Genomic DNA, 17,537 nt, shown 5'->3' on the forward strand with positions numbered 1-17,537 from the left:
AGCAGTGGCCGTGTGCGTGTGTGTGTGTGTGTGTGTGTGTGAGAGAGAGAGAGAGAGAGAGAGAGAGAGGGAGAGAGAGAGAGAGAGAGAGAGAAAAAAAAAGAGAGAGAGAGTGAGTTCTTGTGTTTCTCATCTTGATTTGTTTCAAAAGGGGAAGGTCTACTCCATTTGTCACCTCTGTGCATTGCAGATTTGTAGTGGGGACAACTTCCAGCCCCCCCACAAGAAGATCCCTTCATCTCAGACCGTCTATAACCTGAACGGAATCAATGTGGAGAACTACTTGGTGGCCACAGCCAATGATTTCATCAGGAACAGGTGAGATTAATTCGTGTTTACTTGAAGCCATGGTCATGAAGCCATTTTCTTATATATTTATATGTCAGAAATGATTTGTATAAATATTCCCTGACTGAACCAAGTGAAATCATGTCCTGACAAGATTCCAATAGTTGTATTTCACATTACATTATGTTTCATCTAGTTTCATCATCTTGATGAGTTAGCCTAGTTTGAAATAGTTTGCAAATAATGTATCTTTTTTTGCTTCATTAATTCAAAGTACTCGATTGACCCAAATAAAATATTCTAATTTTCCAATTGCGCATTCAGAAATTTTTTTTTTCTAACTTTCTAACCTCTCACATAAAATTACCCAGCAAGTTTAACGAAGGTTTGGTGGAATTCTAAAGGTGAATATTTAGGAATCTAATTAAAAGTATAATGCCTCAAGGCATACAACTCTTGGTTGCTCAGCTTGACATAAATTAGCCCCTTCTACCTTCTTGGTAGCACTTATCACCGTCACACATTAAACAAAGAGTTCAAGGCGTGTAGCTTGAAATACTTCTTACCTACAAAGTTAATGTTGGACATTTACTCTGGTTAATAGAGAGAAGCCAGTGGAAAGCACAGTGTGTCACATTAAGTTTCTCGGCAACAACCAGACGTTTTGATCAATATGTCCCTTTTGATTTTTCAGGTATGGTGGCTTTGCTTTTGGCATGCCGCTCCCAGCTGACTTACAAATGGACCTCAGGGCAGTACCCAAAAAACGAACGCTGTCTAAGGTAACTATCGTTCCCACCTCTCCACGACCTGTCTCATTATCACTTTAATTGCTGTGCTGACGAGATGTTAAAAGTTAATATATTACACCCCAATTAAACTCTTTTGAGTGCAAGAATAATGCTTGCAGGGCAACGCAAGGCAATGCTTAGAGCTAGATTGTTACACCATCAGTGTCATCATAAATACACTTTACGGAGGATTTACAGGAAACGTGCCCTGTGTCGGTGTGCAAATGTTTTCACGGACTGGTGTCTGCAGCTTTTTGTAACATTTAAGTCTTTGTGTAAGGATGTAATGTACTTCCTGATGTTAGACTAATGCTTTTCTTGCATGTCTGCGTTGTGCTTTGTTTCATGGATATATAGGTCTGGTTCAACCCCGAGGGGCACCACTCAATGCCAGCATACTTGAACAGCCTCAATAACCTGATCCTGCGCTCCAATATTCCCGCAGAAAAAGATCCAAATCAATATGGTAAGCTTGAGAAAAACAATGTTCATGTGGAGGATTTCACTTTAAGTTATAGATAAGTGCATACATTTCAAAGGAAGTGATGGTAAAAAAAAAAACAAACATTTTCTGACATTATAAATTAATATGTTAGAAATAAATTCAATTTTGTGTTATTTACTACAACTAATACTTAATTAACACTTAGTACTTAAAAATGAAGCCTGAGGCCTTTATTTACTCTGACTGTTTCAGGAACCAGGCTTTTCATCAGAGACAGGCCTTTCGTAGGTGGAGGCTTTTATTTACCAATTCTCATTTTTATGATTGTGACTAGTTGGATTTTCTCCAATGCTTTATTTCTGTGATTCAAAACAAATGGATTGCTGGAAAATAAATGATACATTTGTGTTTGGATGTTCTGTAATTCTTATGGGACAAATCTGAAATTTTAACTTTCTATGTTTTTCTCAACCAGGCTTTATAAAAATGTAAACTCTTGTTTTGGAGAAACACTTCACAGTGTGTCAGAAAGTTGGATAAACACAGCGGTGAACAGGCTGACAAGCTAATAGCTTTGCAGCTTTATGTTCATATTTGGTCAACTTGTGTTCAAATAGCGAGCAACTGTACAACTCACATAAATAAGTCATTTGGCAACATTTTTCACAAAGGGAACAATCACCTGATTGAATAATTTCCTAACTAGTAATGGTATGGTAGTCTGATTGCATTGCTGTATTTTCGTACGTATACTGTATTCCATACAGAAAATGAACCTTACCAAGTGATGTGGTGAAGTTGTTAACAGGGCTTTTATTGTGAAAGATGTGCATACATATCACATGCAGCAGAATAAACAGATCTGAAGGGTAACATTGTAGTGTAATTCAGTGCAGAAAAAGGTTAAAGAAGTGGCATTATTATTGCATTAAACTCATTTTGATAAGCATGCGTACTGCCATTGTAGCAGCCCACCCAGCTTTTAATTGAATACTAGATTTTACCCTGTGGGAATCTGGTAGAATCTGTATATTTTTGGATGGTAGTACTATTCCTTTAGGTAAACAGCTCTTCCCCTTGTTATTGCAGAATACGAGACAAGGGATAGACTGAAGAACAAATGATGGAACAAAAGAGATCTATATCTGTATTAAAAGTGTATTTTGTCTGTAAATAAGTAGACAGCTGTAAACACTGTTTACTCATGGTTCATTTTGCTACATTAAAGCCAGGGGGTGCTGTGTGTCCTTACACTCACATCAGTATGCATTCAGAATACTGATTAGTGCCACTCACTGGGGAGCTCTGCTAAAGAGAAACAAGGCTGGCCTGTGTTTTCTGTTTTCAGCTCAGAGTAGCACCCTGACCATCTGCCCGCAGGCTAGAGTATACACACACATACAGATAAATCCTTAATGGAATGCTCACCAAAACATACAATGCATGTACAGAAGAGTTTTAATCCTCCAGTACATGATAACAGTGCTCAGGGGGAAAAGTGTAACCATTTTAATGATACCAACAAACTTACAGCCGTCCAGAGGTTTGCAGGGGTGGAGATCCAGGGTGATTACTTTTCAAGGTGACCAGTTTATCTGTCCAAACCAATGCTCTAACTCTTGCATTGTGTGCTACACTGTCAGTGGTGGGATGGGACCCTTTAGATGTCTACATCAAACAGTTTTTTTTCATCCTGGTCTCTCAGGATTTCTGTCCACAACTGCCCACTACTGCAAATGTGGCATCACGCTCAAGTGAATCGATCAACTATGCCCAAGAGCGTAGATTTGGATCACTTGCACCTGAACAGATGTTTTGGACTGGATCATTTTCTGTCCTGTCCCCTAAAGAAAGAATATATATTGTAAAATGTTTCATAACTCAAATGAGAGAAAATGGACTGAAAGAAAACTACAATATTCTGAAACTGTTAAGACAGTTGTTTCTTACTTCCAAAATATTTTGTGGTTGTTGACAAAATGATACATTTTCCTACATAGGAATGTTTTGTAGGTTAACCAAGAAATTGTTGGATAAATGAAAGACGAATGCAGTTGCATCTGAAGTTGTGATTCATTTGGAAATATACAAATGTAACTTTCCCCAATTTCAATTCAGATAAGTAGGGAGGTTGTGCTAATAATTATAGATGGATTAGTCTAGCAATGCCCAACATTTCCACAAAGGTGCCCTCAAGCATTGAGTTTATCCTCCGTCCTGCTCTGAGGCTGTTGTGCTTCATGTGGAGTCGTACTCTCCTAACTCGGGAAAGTGGAGCAGTTTGTGTCTGTGAGCATCTGGGAGACCTTCAAATATGATAAAGAAAATTCAATTCTCTTTGTGAGCACAGGCAAATGAAATCATCCTGCACGATATGACGGTGTCTCAGGCTAAGAGAATATCATTGCTCATTTGGTTCTTGAGCTTTAGAATAGCTTGCATGCTGTTGTTTTTCTCATCGCTAATATAATACCCTTTTTCTTTATACCACAGCAATCTCGGTTTCCAGTCACCCCTATTTTGGCCGGGCAGATGATGAAGATGCAATGTAAGGAATATGCTCAAAATTCCTCTGCTGATTTTACTGTATTCAATAATACAAATGGCTGCACTTGCAAAAGGATCTGTATTAGCATTTTAATAGGTTTAAATATTCCAAAATTAGTCACGTCTGTATGAGTAATGTCTGCTTTTGTTGCCTGACCTGAGACTTCAAACACATCTGTCCTATTTTTGCCTATTTTTCTAATATAAACAGTAAAGTAAGGCTCGATGTAGGGAAAGGAAGAACATGACATCAGTATTTACTTATAGTAGATTTTCTAAATGGGTTTCCCTGAGCTTACACTATTGATCAGGGCCCTGATATAAAGGGTGTTTATCCTGAAGGTGTCACTGAGGTGAGATGGATTGATTCTCCTCTGCTTAATAAAATGAGTTTATTGAAAATACTCCATATTTTGCTTTAGAGGGCTAGATTGGACAGTGTGTAAATATGCAAAAGTGTGTGTGTGTGTGTGTGTGTGTGTGTGTGTGTGTGTGTGTGTGTGTGTGTGTGTGTGTGTGTGTGTGTGTGTGTGTGTGTGTGTGTGTGTGTGTGTGTGTGTGTTCCAGAATATCAAATCAAATAAATCATTTTGAGAGCAGATTTAGTTGACCTTGTAGCCTCATGAATGTTCTTTTCTCCTGTGCCTTATTAGGGCCAACTGTGTTGCTCGCCAAATCAGTGTTACTGGCCATCAGATTCTGTAGGATTCTGAGGCATTGCAGTGGCTGCATTTGCACATTTACCTCTCCCTCCAGGGTTATATTTGGCTTCCTCAGTTGATATATTGATTTGGCCTGTGCTGTGTTAAAGATATGGCAGATATTTTACTCCAAATGTCTTGAGTCTTGCCACACAGTAGCAACACCCATGGGAATATTCTAAGGCAATCTTGGCCATGCTGATAACAAGGCTGCTCAGTAGCCAGAGCCCCTGGCTATCCTCTGTAGTCTTTGCTGCCTTCAACCGCCCACCACATGTCCTTCAATGCTATTCGTGCTCCTCTCCACTCGGTCACTCTGCCAGCTTCATCCTATTCTGGACCTCATGGTATCTGGCTTTTGGCCGTGTGCTCTAGCCATAGGGAAGGCAAGACCAGAGAGCATGGGAGATGAATAGGTTCTGACCTTCTATCATGAAAGTTTGAGTGAGTACCCTGTGTTGAAGGGTAACTAAGAGATCAGAGCATTAACTGTGCATTAGAGGTCTAATGGGGTTGACAGGCTCTGCAGGCTCACACCGGCACCTCTGGTTTACATACTATACAACAATTAAAAAGGGAAAGATGGTCTCTACGTGAAACCATCTGTTTCTTTTGCAGTTGCTATTTAGTCTAAGGCATAACATGAGCAACTATTTTTCAAAGCTGCTAGTTACTTCTATTCAATGCAAGGCAATTCAATTGTTCAATTGTGTCAGATCCCTGTAGGGAATGCTGAGAATCATTTGTAGAATAACTTAAAAATACACCATTGTTTTACAGAAAACATTTGCACCAGATTGCCCTTTTCAAAGCAATCCAGCACAGCAAACTATATAGATTCATTGGTGTTTCTGTTGTCCTCCTGTAGTGTTATTAGAAATGAAGACACTCACTACAATATAGTGTCCATAAACAGAGTTGATGATGGTGAGTGATAATGCAATAAGTGTGGACATAATTAAGACTTAATCACATCGTCTGTATAATCTTTTCCTCACAGTGTCCAGGGAATGCTGCAGATCCTCGTGGCTATGTGTGTGCTGACAGGTTATTCAATTACAACCGCCAGCTTTGCCATCTATGAAGTTAATGAGCACCACAGCGGCTCCAAGAGGCTCCAGCACATTGCTGGCATAAGTGAAGCCTTCTACTGGAGTGTGAACTTCTTCTATGACATGGTAATGCTTTCAAACCACTTAAGACCACACTGAAACCAGCATCTCATTGAATTAAATGTTGTGAAAAAAAAGCAAGATTGTAGCTATAGATACTGTGACTTGTTAAAGATTCATTAAGGAAATCATTTATCAGCTACACTGTTTTGTTCGTTCTTTTTCTACAGGTCATGTATCTGATCCCCGTGACTCTGACCGTTGCTGTGATCGCTGCCTTCCAGATTCCAGCATTTACAGATCGCCAAAATTTGGCTGCAATCACCCTCCTTCTTGTGCTCTTTGGGTCAGTAATTTGAAAGAACAGAAGTACAGAAATGACCATCAGTTTATCCTGCGTTTCATTTCTTCTTCCCTGTGTTATGTTATTGTTGAACAAAATGTAGTTGGTGATGAGTTAGATCTTCATTGTACAGGTTTTTACCATTTTATAAATAGAAGCCACCACACTGGCAACACTGTTCTCCATTGTTAATACACTATTTCCTGAGAACATAGAAGCTCTGATTTTTACCAAATGGGAAACACTCAAGCCAGTTACTATTCTGCTCAGGCATGACCATACCAGTAAGTTCATCTCAAGGTCTGACCATGCAATGCAAAATGCATAGTCAGAAGAAGAATCATTAATAAATAAATACATTTCAGACTCATGAGAGCCTGAAAATGTCAAACAAAATCTTTTTCAAAGTCGTTGCTTTCCAAGTGTCATTAGGTGTATGTTGTCTTGTATCATGGCATGTATTTTTGATTATCTGGGTTTTTTTTTTTTAACAATCTTAAAACCTGGTAAGGATCAGATTTTCTTTAGCTATGTGCTGATATTTAAAATTGTAGAATTGAAGCAGGGTACACTTTCATTTTCACATTTGAACCCTTTACTTAATATTACTTTGTGTTGCTACGTTGAATTTAAGGTTGAGGAGGCAGTTGTTGTTCAAATGTAAACATAGCTACTTTTGTTTCTGAATTTCTTGCAAAGTCAGATGGCATTAGGACTGAAAGGATTATAGGAAATCACTGCCAACTGGCTGATCCAATTCAAGTCAAGGACACAAGAAAGAGGGAGAGATGAGGATAAGGAAGCAACAGAATGTATGGCAATAATAATAATATAACTTTGTGTCAGGTAGGGCTTAGCTTTCATCTGAGAACACCAAGGTTTTGAAATTAATCTGACAAGGAGATTTAGACATTGGAACAGTATCAAAAACAATGATGTGCGATATTTGGGCTCATATGGATAACAAAGTTCCATTACAGACACCAATCGGAGCTGAGGTTTAGGCTCCTGCATTAGCTGTTGCTGTTTGCAGGCCTCATACTGAGCTTTATATCACTGAAGGCCAAGTCAGCACTCTGCTTCTCATTTATCAGATAGATGTCTCCCTCCCAAGCAATGAGTAATCGCAGTGCTCCATCTGTCAGGCTGCACCCACCTGGTCTGGTCTGCAGCCTCCTTGCTTCTGTTTCTTGTCATTGCTTGGCACCCTCAGTCTGCCTACAAAGCACCTTTTTTTGGGCATGGCATTCAGATGCTTTGTCTCTGTCTGGCTCTGTTTGTGGCTGTGTCTTTCATTTCCTCTCATGATTTTTTTTCTCCATTTTTATCACTGTTTCTTGACGCATTCCTCTTTCTCTTTTCCTGGCTGACCAAAACACCTCAAAGAAAAAAAAAACAAAAAAAAAACTAGTGTGTAGTGTGAGCAAAAAAGTAAAAGATCTTCAGCCACCTGAGGAATAAAGAGTCAAGAAATTAATCTTTGTCTGTTTTGGCATCGTGACTGAATGTTTACCTCATGGTAGGGTATTAAATCTGCCATCTGTGAGCTTTTGTAAACTGCATAGTCTGCATTTAGCCACTTATTTACTGATATTTTTGAGTTGTCTTTCCAGTTGTGTGATGTGGTGTTCTTGGTCAAAATTAATAGTGTTGTAGCAAAAGTTTGGAAGCGTTTAAGTATTGTTTGTATGAGGAAAAAAAGTCACCTAAAAGGGTCGCGAGGGAGATAGAGGTACTGGACTTCAGGACCCTGGACAGCTTCTTCATAACCCCCTGAAGTAATGATCAATATATTGTACATAGGTGCAGGAAGTCTGTGCATACTGCTTAATTGAAAGAGGAGTTCCAACTTTGCAGTAGATTAATTAGGGCTATTTAAAACTTTATTTACTTATTTGTTTTCTTTCTCTTCATGTGCCATCTGGCGATGAATAAAGAGATAAAATAGGGTTTAAATCTATCCCAGAGATTTGCTGAGATATTCCTAAAGTATTTAAATAGAAGAGGGGGAGTCTCAGAGCTGGATTGGTTAATGAAATAAGCAGAGATCACATCAAAGCTGGTAATAATAGTGTGGACTGGCATTGACGGTTTAATGATGAAATATATTTTCTATAATGCCTTTTGACATTGTTATTGTATCTAATTTCTTTAATGAAGGATTTTATGAAAGTTGAAGAGAATAAAAGCCTATGTTTGGAAGGATGTTAACGTAACCTCTTATGATGGTGTAATATTTGGAAACATGTCTAGATCACTGTGCTATGTTTGTTGATATCTTAATTAATGTTGATAATAAGCATTATTCTGATTTATAATTTCTCCTATCATTTAGATGATGTATCACCTTAAAAAAGTAGTATAAAAATGTTTCCTTTGAAGCCACCTCAGTCATGTGATCATGTGGTTGATTTAAGTTATTTGTGTGAAGCTATATTTAGTAGATGAATTATTAAAAAAACATCCATATTTCATCAATTCGTCAGGTTTGCTACCTTCCCCTGGATGTATCTGCTATCAGGTGTCTTCAAAGATGCAGAGATGGCCTTTATCACCTATGTGTGCATCAACCTCTTCATCAGCGTCAACACCATCATATCCACCTCTGTGTTTTACTTTCTGGGTCAAATATCAATGCTCAACCCAGAGGTAAGAATCAGCTGTCACAGTAAAAGTGCTCCTGCTACAATTTAACTGAGAAGAAGTTAATTAACTGGTAGCCTAGAAAATCTACCTTATATATCCACTAATGGGAGCACAAATGATTCAGGATTAATGCTCGTGCCTCATTAAAGTCAGTTTTATATCCTCACTTCTTTCCTCCAGTACCCCTCTCTTCTCAATATTTTCTGTTCCCTCCTCCTTGCAGGTCATCCAGGACATCTTCAAGAAGCTGAGCCATGCCTTCCTCATCTTCCCCCAGTTCAACTTTGGGAATGGGCTGATGCAGCTGGCCAGAATGAATATAGAGGTCCAGATCCTCAGCGGCTACGGGATTGACCCATATATAAACCCATTTTCCACAGAGAGCTTGGGCTGGATGTTCATCTCTTCCTTCATCCAAGGCCTGGTCTTCTTCACCTTGCGCCTCTTGCTTAACAAATCTCTAATGCGCAAAGTTAGGTGAGTAGTGAGTTCCTGTGTACATATGGAGCCTCAATTCAATTGAGACTATTGTGCTGAGAACAGTTAGGGATGTTTTATCCCACTAAAGAAGGTTTGCAGTTTCCTTACAGCTCAGGAAATAAATATGAGAAGTATTGAGCGGCTCCAAGATGTTTTTATCTCAGTTTTAGCAGCTACTACTTTAGCAGTTATTACAAAGAAATAACAAAAATAATCTTTTCTTGTTGTAGGCATCTAATTATGGGCAGAAAGACCGTGCCCCAGGTGACCCTTGAGGATGAGGATGAAGATGTGGCAACGGAGAATCTGCGGGTGTCCACTGGTGCAGCCAGCTCTGACTTACTGCAGGTCAACCAGCTCTCCAAGATCTATGAACATCTCAAGAACAAGGTTTATGCGGTCAACCGGCTGTCAGTAGGCATCCCTGCTGGAGAGGTAAGCCTCAGCAATAGAATGCAGAATAATAATAAGATGGAATCAAACTGAAGACAACGACAGTATTCATCACTGATTATCAAATTCTTGGGAGTCCAAGAAATAAACACAGCCCCTACATGTTATCGTTTAAGTAAAATTATAAACTAAACTTGACTGAATTGCAATTTACCATTGGCATTTTTATTTTCAACATAGTTTTTGGTTGTGATTCATATAATCATGATAATAATTCACATGGCCCTTCGGGCTTAACTTTCTTCTGATGTCAGGGTTTAAAATAGCAGGTTTCTGATCTTGTAGCTGCTGTAGGAAAATCAGTAATTTCTTGATGATCATGCATTAAATACTGGCAAAGCGGCAGTTCAATCTAACAGCATGCTTCTCAAATACTTTTGAGTTTTTAAGAAATACATTTTTGCCTTTCAGTGCTTTGGCCTGCTGGGGGTGAACGGTGCAGGAAAAACCACTACCTTCAAGATGCTGACTGGAGATGTTAGTCCAACAGATGGCTCTGCACAGATCAGGGACTACAACGGGTAAAGCTGCATAACAACTCCATAAACAACATTAATCTTAGATACTGAATACGCTGAGATGTCATGCCAACTATGTGATGGTCTGAAAAAAAATATTAATTCTTTATTTGAACTTCTTTTTCTCCCCAGGCGGTTGGTGGACATCATGGAGTGCCGAAACAAAGGAATTAACATCGGCTACTGTCCCCAGGAGGATGCGCTTGATGCTCTCCTCACTGGAGAAGAGCATTTGTACTTCTATGCTCGCATTCGTGGCATCTCAAAACGAGAGATAGACGGGGTAAGTCAAATTTGCAGACTGTGCTGTCTCTTAAACCTTTGGGCAGTGACATCGTCCACAAAAATGACAGGATCTGTTATAAATTCTAAGGTGCACTCCTGCTGCATGACTAGCAACTGTTGGCTTCATGCATACTTAATAAGAATGTGTGAAGTGTTGAGTGATGTTTGTTGAAAGCTTTACAGTCAGAGCAAAATGGAAAAGCTTTTGTTGTCAGCTCGACTCGGAGTGCAAACTTCAGAATTAAGCTGATGCTGTGTGCATCAGTGCAGACAAATTTATATTTAAATGATACTTTGGTGCTGAGGGGGATCTTATTTGTTGTGCCACTTTAGCTGCATTCTTCTCATCTATCTTGGTGAGAACTAATCAATCTTGCTTTCGCGGTGATTACTTAGTGTCCCTGTCTGTCATTGCTGCCGACATGGGAGGCATCAACTGAGTAACAAAAGGAAAATAGGCAGCTTTGGGAAGTTTATGAAACATTTTACAAACAAATGAACAAATCTCTGTCTGTGCTTTGCTCTTTGAATTAACCTTTCCATTGATGTATTTCAAACTTGTCGCGTGGTTTGCTACATCCATAGGAAGTCCACTGTTGTGTGAATCAATTCTGATGAACTGTAAGTTCTCATATTTGGAGGGAGGGGGGGTCTCTTGTTTTAAGGAGTGTACATAGTAAAGGGAACAATAACAGGGACATATTAATTTGAATCTTTTAGCATTTCTTCCACTGAAGCATTTGTGGCAAAACCTAAAAAAAATTGATTGTCAGCGACATTCTCAGTGATGGTATCACACGTAAGTATGCTCACAGACACACATGGATAGAAAAGCACAGAAATGGATCTGGTCTGGCGCTAATCACCTATGGCTGCTGTTGTTACGGCTCCTGTTCTCCGTTCACAGTGATGACAATAATGCTCCACAAAACAGCCACATAGGGCTAATTCGCAAAGATGAGGCTATATATAGAATTCCTTCTATGATGTGTGCCACTGACAGTCCGCTAGCTGCGGATAATGAGATAAGCCTTAATGGGGTCATCTCACATTGACATGGTTTTGTCTGCGTAATGAGTTGTTACATCAAAGGTGACAGAGAGTGGCTTTTGTGAGGGAACATGAAAAACAACATATTTTGATCTGAACCTGGTGGAAGAATGTTATGTTGCTGGTACGCTTTCAGATTTGGATGCTGGGCACAGATTGGTTTTTTAAAGTATGTGATTTTATAGCCACTGTTTGGAGAACTTGGATCAGTGAACATAAGAGAGAAATCAACACTAAAAGCAAATCCTCTCCCAGAAAAAAAGCAGAAAATCTAGATACACGGAGGTATCTACTGAATTAGTATGCCCCGCATTGATCCGAATTCTACACTTAACACACAACTAATGGGGATAAAGGTCATAGTTTACCGATGGAAATTCACCTCAAGCATTTTCAAACTGCATCAGCATTTAAAGCACACAATTCCATGTGATTAATATATAATCATAGAGATGTTCACACACAAACCGACATGTACCAAATGGATTATGTTGCATCAGTTTCTGTAGCTTAAGACTGCAAAGAGGTAATGCAGAATAAAGTCACCAATTAAAGCCGTCACTGTTGTGCAGGCAGAATTAAATATGCATGGTGGGGCGAGGGTGCACATATGCATCTCGTGTAATTTTCTGTGTTTCTGGACTGGACAGAATGAGAAAAGGCAATTACGGTCAGAACATGAATCTAGACTATCCAATAAGAGCAGGGTCACTGCATGGTCTTCCCTGCCATTATGGTGGTCTGTGGTTGAATCCCTGGGCTTACAGCCCATATATCAAAGTGTCTTGCAGCAAATCGCTGAACCCCAAATAAAAAGTGCAGCATACGAATACATGGGGGAACACAGCATGTAGCCTAAAAGTGAATTAACTGGCATGTCCAAAATAAGTCCTACATAAATCCAATATATTTACCATTTAAGTTTCTAAAGTTTGATCAAATCTACTGGGCAACTGGGTTAGATTTCATAATTGCATGCTCAAAGCTAGGAAACAGCATAATAATCAATTTACTTTACTTTTCTTTATGGTCAACCATGTAGAGCCATGATTGAACCTATTGACTCCAATAAAGATGACTGCAGCACGTCTCCTGGATTGATTACAAGTTTGCAACGGGCACATATAAGAGATCTCTATCATCTTCCTGCAGATGAAAACAGGCACAACATGTGGCAAGCTTTTAGTCTAGATTAGTGAACCCCAAACTACAAAGTTTGTGATTCTGTTCATCCATAAATGTATCCTGTGTGCTTCCTTCATAGGTGGTGAACTACCTACTGAGGAGACTGGAGCTGAATTACCACAGAAACATCATTACTGATGGTTACAGCTGCGGCACCCGCAGGAAGCTCTCCACTGCACTGGCTCTCGTTGGGCATCCACAGATCCTGCTCCTGGTGAGGACCACACACCTGTTCACACCACTGTAGCTGCACATTTATTTATTTTTTTATTTACCCAGGCAAGCGATTTAAGAACAAATTCTTGATTTAACTGCCTGATTGGTCACCAGAAAAACAATTAAGCTCTCTGTACTTTGTTCCTCTTGAAATGTCTTTGACATTAAGTAGATAGTGGTGTTCTACAGTTGATTAGCCTCTTTCCTCGGGCTTATCCACTGGTGGTCTCCCTACCTTGTATCTGAATCAGATCCTCTCTTTTCTCATTTCCTTTGTTCCTTTCATTACTGTATTCAGAACTTCCCACATCCTTTATCAAGCTTTTCTTCACCCTCTTTTTTATTTGTTGGTTTTGCCTGCAATACTGCAAATGTATCTCCATCCCTACTTTCCATTGATGCATTTGTGTTTACTCATGCTGCCTTTGCCAGTGATGTCGGCTTTTCTTTTTTCCTCTTTTTTTGGTTTCAACATCCTGCTTCATAATATAATACTGTAATCTTTACTTTCCTTCTCTATTCACAGGATGAGCCAAGCTCTGGCATGGACCCTCACACCAAGCGTCACCTGTGGAAAATCATCTCTGAAGAAGTGAAAGGAAAATGTGCTGTGGTCCTCACCTCTCACAGGTAAGAAGCTCATTGCATACTGGTCAGGCTTGATGGCCAAATGTTGGTTGATTAGTTACTGAATTCTATATTTGATATTTTTCTAGGTAAGGTTTAAGCTAAAAAGATATTAGTCACGTATTAGCACTGTGCAGAGTGCTAGTTAGCATTCTAGCTCATTAAAGTTTTGGGCTTATCCCTCCCAGTGTCCTGCAGATAAGAGCTACAGTAACATTGAAGGCACAGGAAGGAAGGGTAATTACTCTAAGCTCAGAGGGTCCTTGTGTGACCTTTTATCTCTGTCTCTTTGTCTCCGCACCTCAGCATGGAGGAGTGTGAAGCACTGTGCAGCCGCCTTGCCATCATGGTGAAAGGTCAGTTCCGATGTCTGGGTTCCCTGCAGCACATTAAGAACAGGTTAGTGACCTCTGCTCATCCTTCAACCCACTCTTTACTTCCTGCCCCGCCCACACACCCCCCATACATGTAATAACAGCTTGAAAAATATTCTTTGTGCAGGTTCGGCAGCGGGTTCACTGTGAAGATGTACTTGGCCGAGGCCTCATATGATGCAGAGGCAATCACTCGCTTCATGCAGCGCAGGTTCCCAAGCACTTATCTCAAGGTGAGCTTTGTCAACTAGCCAAAGAAGTGAAGAGTACTCGTTAGAGGAGATATAAAAACGTCTACATAGTATTGCAGCTTAAGACTGAAATACATTTTTAAATGTACTGGAATTACTGGAAAGATGAAATTGTGATATTTAATAACAATAAGTTATACTTTCAAGTTACATTATGTGTTGTTTGTGGACATTATATCTCTCTCCATAAGACATATATATACAGTATATATATATATATATATATATATATATATATATATATATATATACTGTATATATATATATATATATATATATATATATATATATATATATGTATGTTATGCTATACTAATAAACTGAACTGAACAGAATTTGATTAATTTAAGGCAAGTTTAGCATCGTATTTACATATTTCACCATATCCTGCAAAAATGGACAAAGCCCTGCAGCTAAGACACAATATCAATAAATATATTAACTTTTTATTAATAAAATAATATATATATATTTTTTCTTTCTGGAAGAAACAAAAAAGGAACTATGTGTTTTCTACTACTACTACTACTACTACTATTACTACTACTACTGTCATTTAGCAGACGCTTTTATCTAAAGCTACTTTCTACCATTTTTTGTTGCTACTTTATTTCAGTTAGAAAAAAACAGTGCTTCTTGAATCTTATATGTTAAATGTTTCAATTTCAGTGTAATTAAAATAAAAATCCATGATCTGTAAATGATATTCAAACAAATAGACATGTTATTTTAATCACAGTTACAAAACGAGAGTCCTCGGTGCACAAACACAAAGGAGTGGGACATATTCATTATTAGGAACTGGTCAAATCAATCCACACTAACAAAAACAAGCTGGGATAAACATCTGCACGTCTTTAAGTTTCCTTCAGTTTTCGTCTCCATGTTTAAAAGATGTAATCAAATGTAATTAAGCAGTGCTTAACAGTGCTACCGTAATTACATGCCCTGATTCCTGTTCACGGCCTGCAGCATTGAATCAATTTTTCCCACCGAGTTGAAAACATAACACTGTGACACCCTGCTTTCTTAGCGTTAAACACAGAAGCATGAACAAACTGTTGCTTACACGTCTTAATAGTCATAAAGCAACATGAGTACTGAGCGATTTGTCCGTCTACCTCATTCCTCCTTATTCCTGTTTCAGTCTTCAGGCTCCTGAGGGAAATCAAATTGCTGCACCTTATTTACAAGCTAGTGTCATTTGGTACTCGATTGGTTGTAAGCTGCAATCTCAGTGTTTATCTAAGGATTTTTTCCCCCTGCAGATAAAACGATGAAAATCATTAGAGTGAGCTAAAGCAGAAAAGTAATTTTCTGTATTTGTCACTTTGATTAACCCCTTGCACTCCCCATGCAGTCATTGAAGACACTCTTGGAGAAATTGTATTAACTAGTGAAGCTTTAAAGGAGATATTGAGCTGGGTGTTATTGACATCAATACGAGTTGCTGACTTGTTCAGCTAAGAGTAAGAGGCAACTCATTACATGAGGATTTACATTGCATGACGTTTCTCAAGTTAAGTATACAAAGCAATGTTTATTGGCTAACAAAGAATGTAGATAAGGAACAAGGGAATTTTATTTGGTGTACACTTGGGATGTTTACTTTTGTCAAGGTGCAGCGTTCAGTGTTTTACAAGGTTGTGGTTTTACTTAGAACACTGAGTATCTTCAAACTTCTGACCCTCTATCTCTGCATTCCCTGTTAATACGCAGGAGCAACACTCCACCATGGTGGAGTACCACGTACCGGTTGCTCCTGGAGGAGTTGCTGACATCTTCGACCAGTTGGAGTCCAACAAGAATGCCCTGCAGATCAAACACTTCTCTGTGAGCCAGACAACCCTGGATGAGGTAAGAAAAATGATGGCAGCAAGAGACGGGGGGTAAAAAATGGACAAGACATGATAGAAGGAGCAAGAGGGAAAGTAGAGACAGAGGAAATCTGCGTGGGAGGGAAAGACAGAGCAGAGAAAGTTTGCAGAGGAAAACTGACAGAGGGTACGCCTGAGGGAAAATAAGGGGAAGATGAGTTAGGGAGAGAATCTATTAGTTTTATATGCAGCCAGCGCTGATATACTTTAACCGCTCTCAACCCACCAGGGCTTGAGGATTGGTAGATACCGAAAGCAGGAGAAAAATAAAGGGGGACTAGGGTGGAAAGCTGACCAGGCGACAGTGAAAAACTAGTGTACTTCATAGAAACTGAATTACATTATTGTTGACATTGCTCTTACATTATTAATGAACCTCCACAGGTCTTCATCAATTTTGCCCTGGGAAACATTGGCATGGAAACCATTCCAATTCAAGACGAGGACAACTGTGAAGGCCTGGACTCCATTAAGGCAGTGCAAACATAAAGCCATACTGTATATTATATATATAGATATATATGCAAAAAAAAAGATATATGAAGTAAGAATTTGAACTGTTCATGTCTTAAAACACCTGATTATTTCTTGAAAGTATCTTGACTGATCACATGAAATGTAAATGTCATTTCTAATCTTATCACCAAATCAAATTAATGAGAAGCAGAAGAGCACATGCACTTTTGTGGTCAAGCACAGATGAAATGAATAAATTGTTCTCATGTTTATTTACTGTTCTCCAATCCTATAAGTTACATGACTTCTTTGCTATGTTTACCTTTGATTCCTCAGATCTTAAATGAAGTTTTTTTTTCCTCTTTTTTTGTTCTTTGGGTAATGTACCACAAGGTACCACAAGGTACCACTAGAATATTACATTATTTTTCTTGAGAAGCCACTACCACATATAGTGGCTTTAATTGTAGCCAATAAATGAAAAATATCCACTCTCAAAACTTAAGATGCACTTTTCTCTGTCTTATTAATGTTTGCTTAAGGGCATGTTTCACTTTTATTGAGTGATTATTGAATTTTAATACACTTTTCTGCTCATGGACAACTCCCACATGATATTGAATGTACCATGCCTATTTTTAATAATCTGAATAATAAAACTGTTTTTCAAATGTTCTTGCAGTTCAGTTTACTGTTACAGATGATTTTACTATGCTGGGGAGTTTTTAAGATCTTTAATTTTACTGCCTGTTTTACAAGAGACCTCAAGTATAATCATTTAAGTTGATTTCACTCAGTTGTTTTGCTCAAGAGCTGGATATCGTAGTGAGTTATTTATGAGATCAGTTAGTTGATGAAGACAACACTGTAGGCTACTAGTACAGTACAACAG

General features: G+C 38.8%; 1 protein-coding gene across 2 annotated transcripts in view; it reads left to right on the forward strand.

Moving 5' to 3' along the window:
- abca12 (ATP-binding cassette, sub-family A (ABC1), member 12) overlaps nucleotides 1-17,320 on the forward strand; it is a 71,092-nt gene extending 53,772 nt beyond the window's left edge. For both annotated transcript variants that reach the window (XM_061723726.1, XM_061723728.1), the window contains exons 55-71: nucleotides 191-318; nucleotides 983-1,070; nucleotides 1,437-1,545; nucleotides 4,018-4,072; nucleotides 5,773-5,950; nucleotides 6,115-6,230; nucleotides 8,714-8,876; nucleotides 9,097-9,350; nucleotides 9,584-9,788; nucleotides 10,218-10,327; nucleotides 10,457-10,607; nucleotides 12,924-13,058; nucleotides 13,587-13,690; nucleotides 13,994-14,086; nucleotides 14,189-14,294; nucleotides 16,032-16,169; nucleotides 16,574-17,320. In XM_061723726.1, the coding sequence (XP_061579710.1) occupies nucleotides 191-318; nucleotides 983-1,070; nucleotides 1,437-1,545; nucleotides 4,018-4,072; nucleotides 5,773-5,950; nucleotides 6,115-6,230; nucleotides 8,714-8,876; nucleotides 9,097-9,350; nucleotides 9,584-9,788; nucleotides 10,218-10,327; nucleotides 10,457-10,607; nucleotides 12,924-13,058; nucleotides 13,587-13,690; nucleotides 13,994-14,086; nucleotides 14,189-14,294; nucleotides 16,032-16,169; nucleotides 16,574-16,678 (2,238 nt within the window). In that variant the 3' untranslated portion in view covers nucleotides 16,679-17,320. The remainder of the gene's footprint in view (nucleotides 1-190; nucleotides 319-982; nucleotides 1,071-1,436; nucleotides 1,546-4,017; nucleotides 4,073-5,772; nucleotides 5,951-6,114; nucleotides 6,231-8,713; nucleotides 8,877-9,096; nucleotides 9,351-9,583; nucleotides 9,789-10,217; nucleotides 10,328-10,456; nucleotides 10,608-12,923; nucleotides 13,059-13,586; nucleotides 13,691-13,993; nucleotides 14,087-14,188; nucleotides 14,295-16,031; nucleotides 16,170-16,573) is intronic.
- The last annotated feature ends 217 nt before the right edge of the window (nucleotides 17,321-17,537 follow it).

The sequence above is a fragment of the Cololabis saira genome, chromosome 6 (genome assembly GCF_033807715.1).
Source record: "Cololabis saira isolate AMF1-May2022 chromosome 6, fColSai1.1, whole genome shotgun sequence".
NCBI lineage: Eukaryota > Metazoa > Chordata > Actinopteri > Beloniformes > Belonidae > Cololabis > Cololabis saira.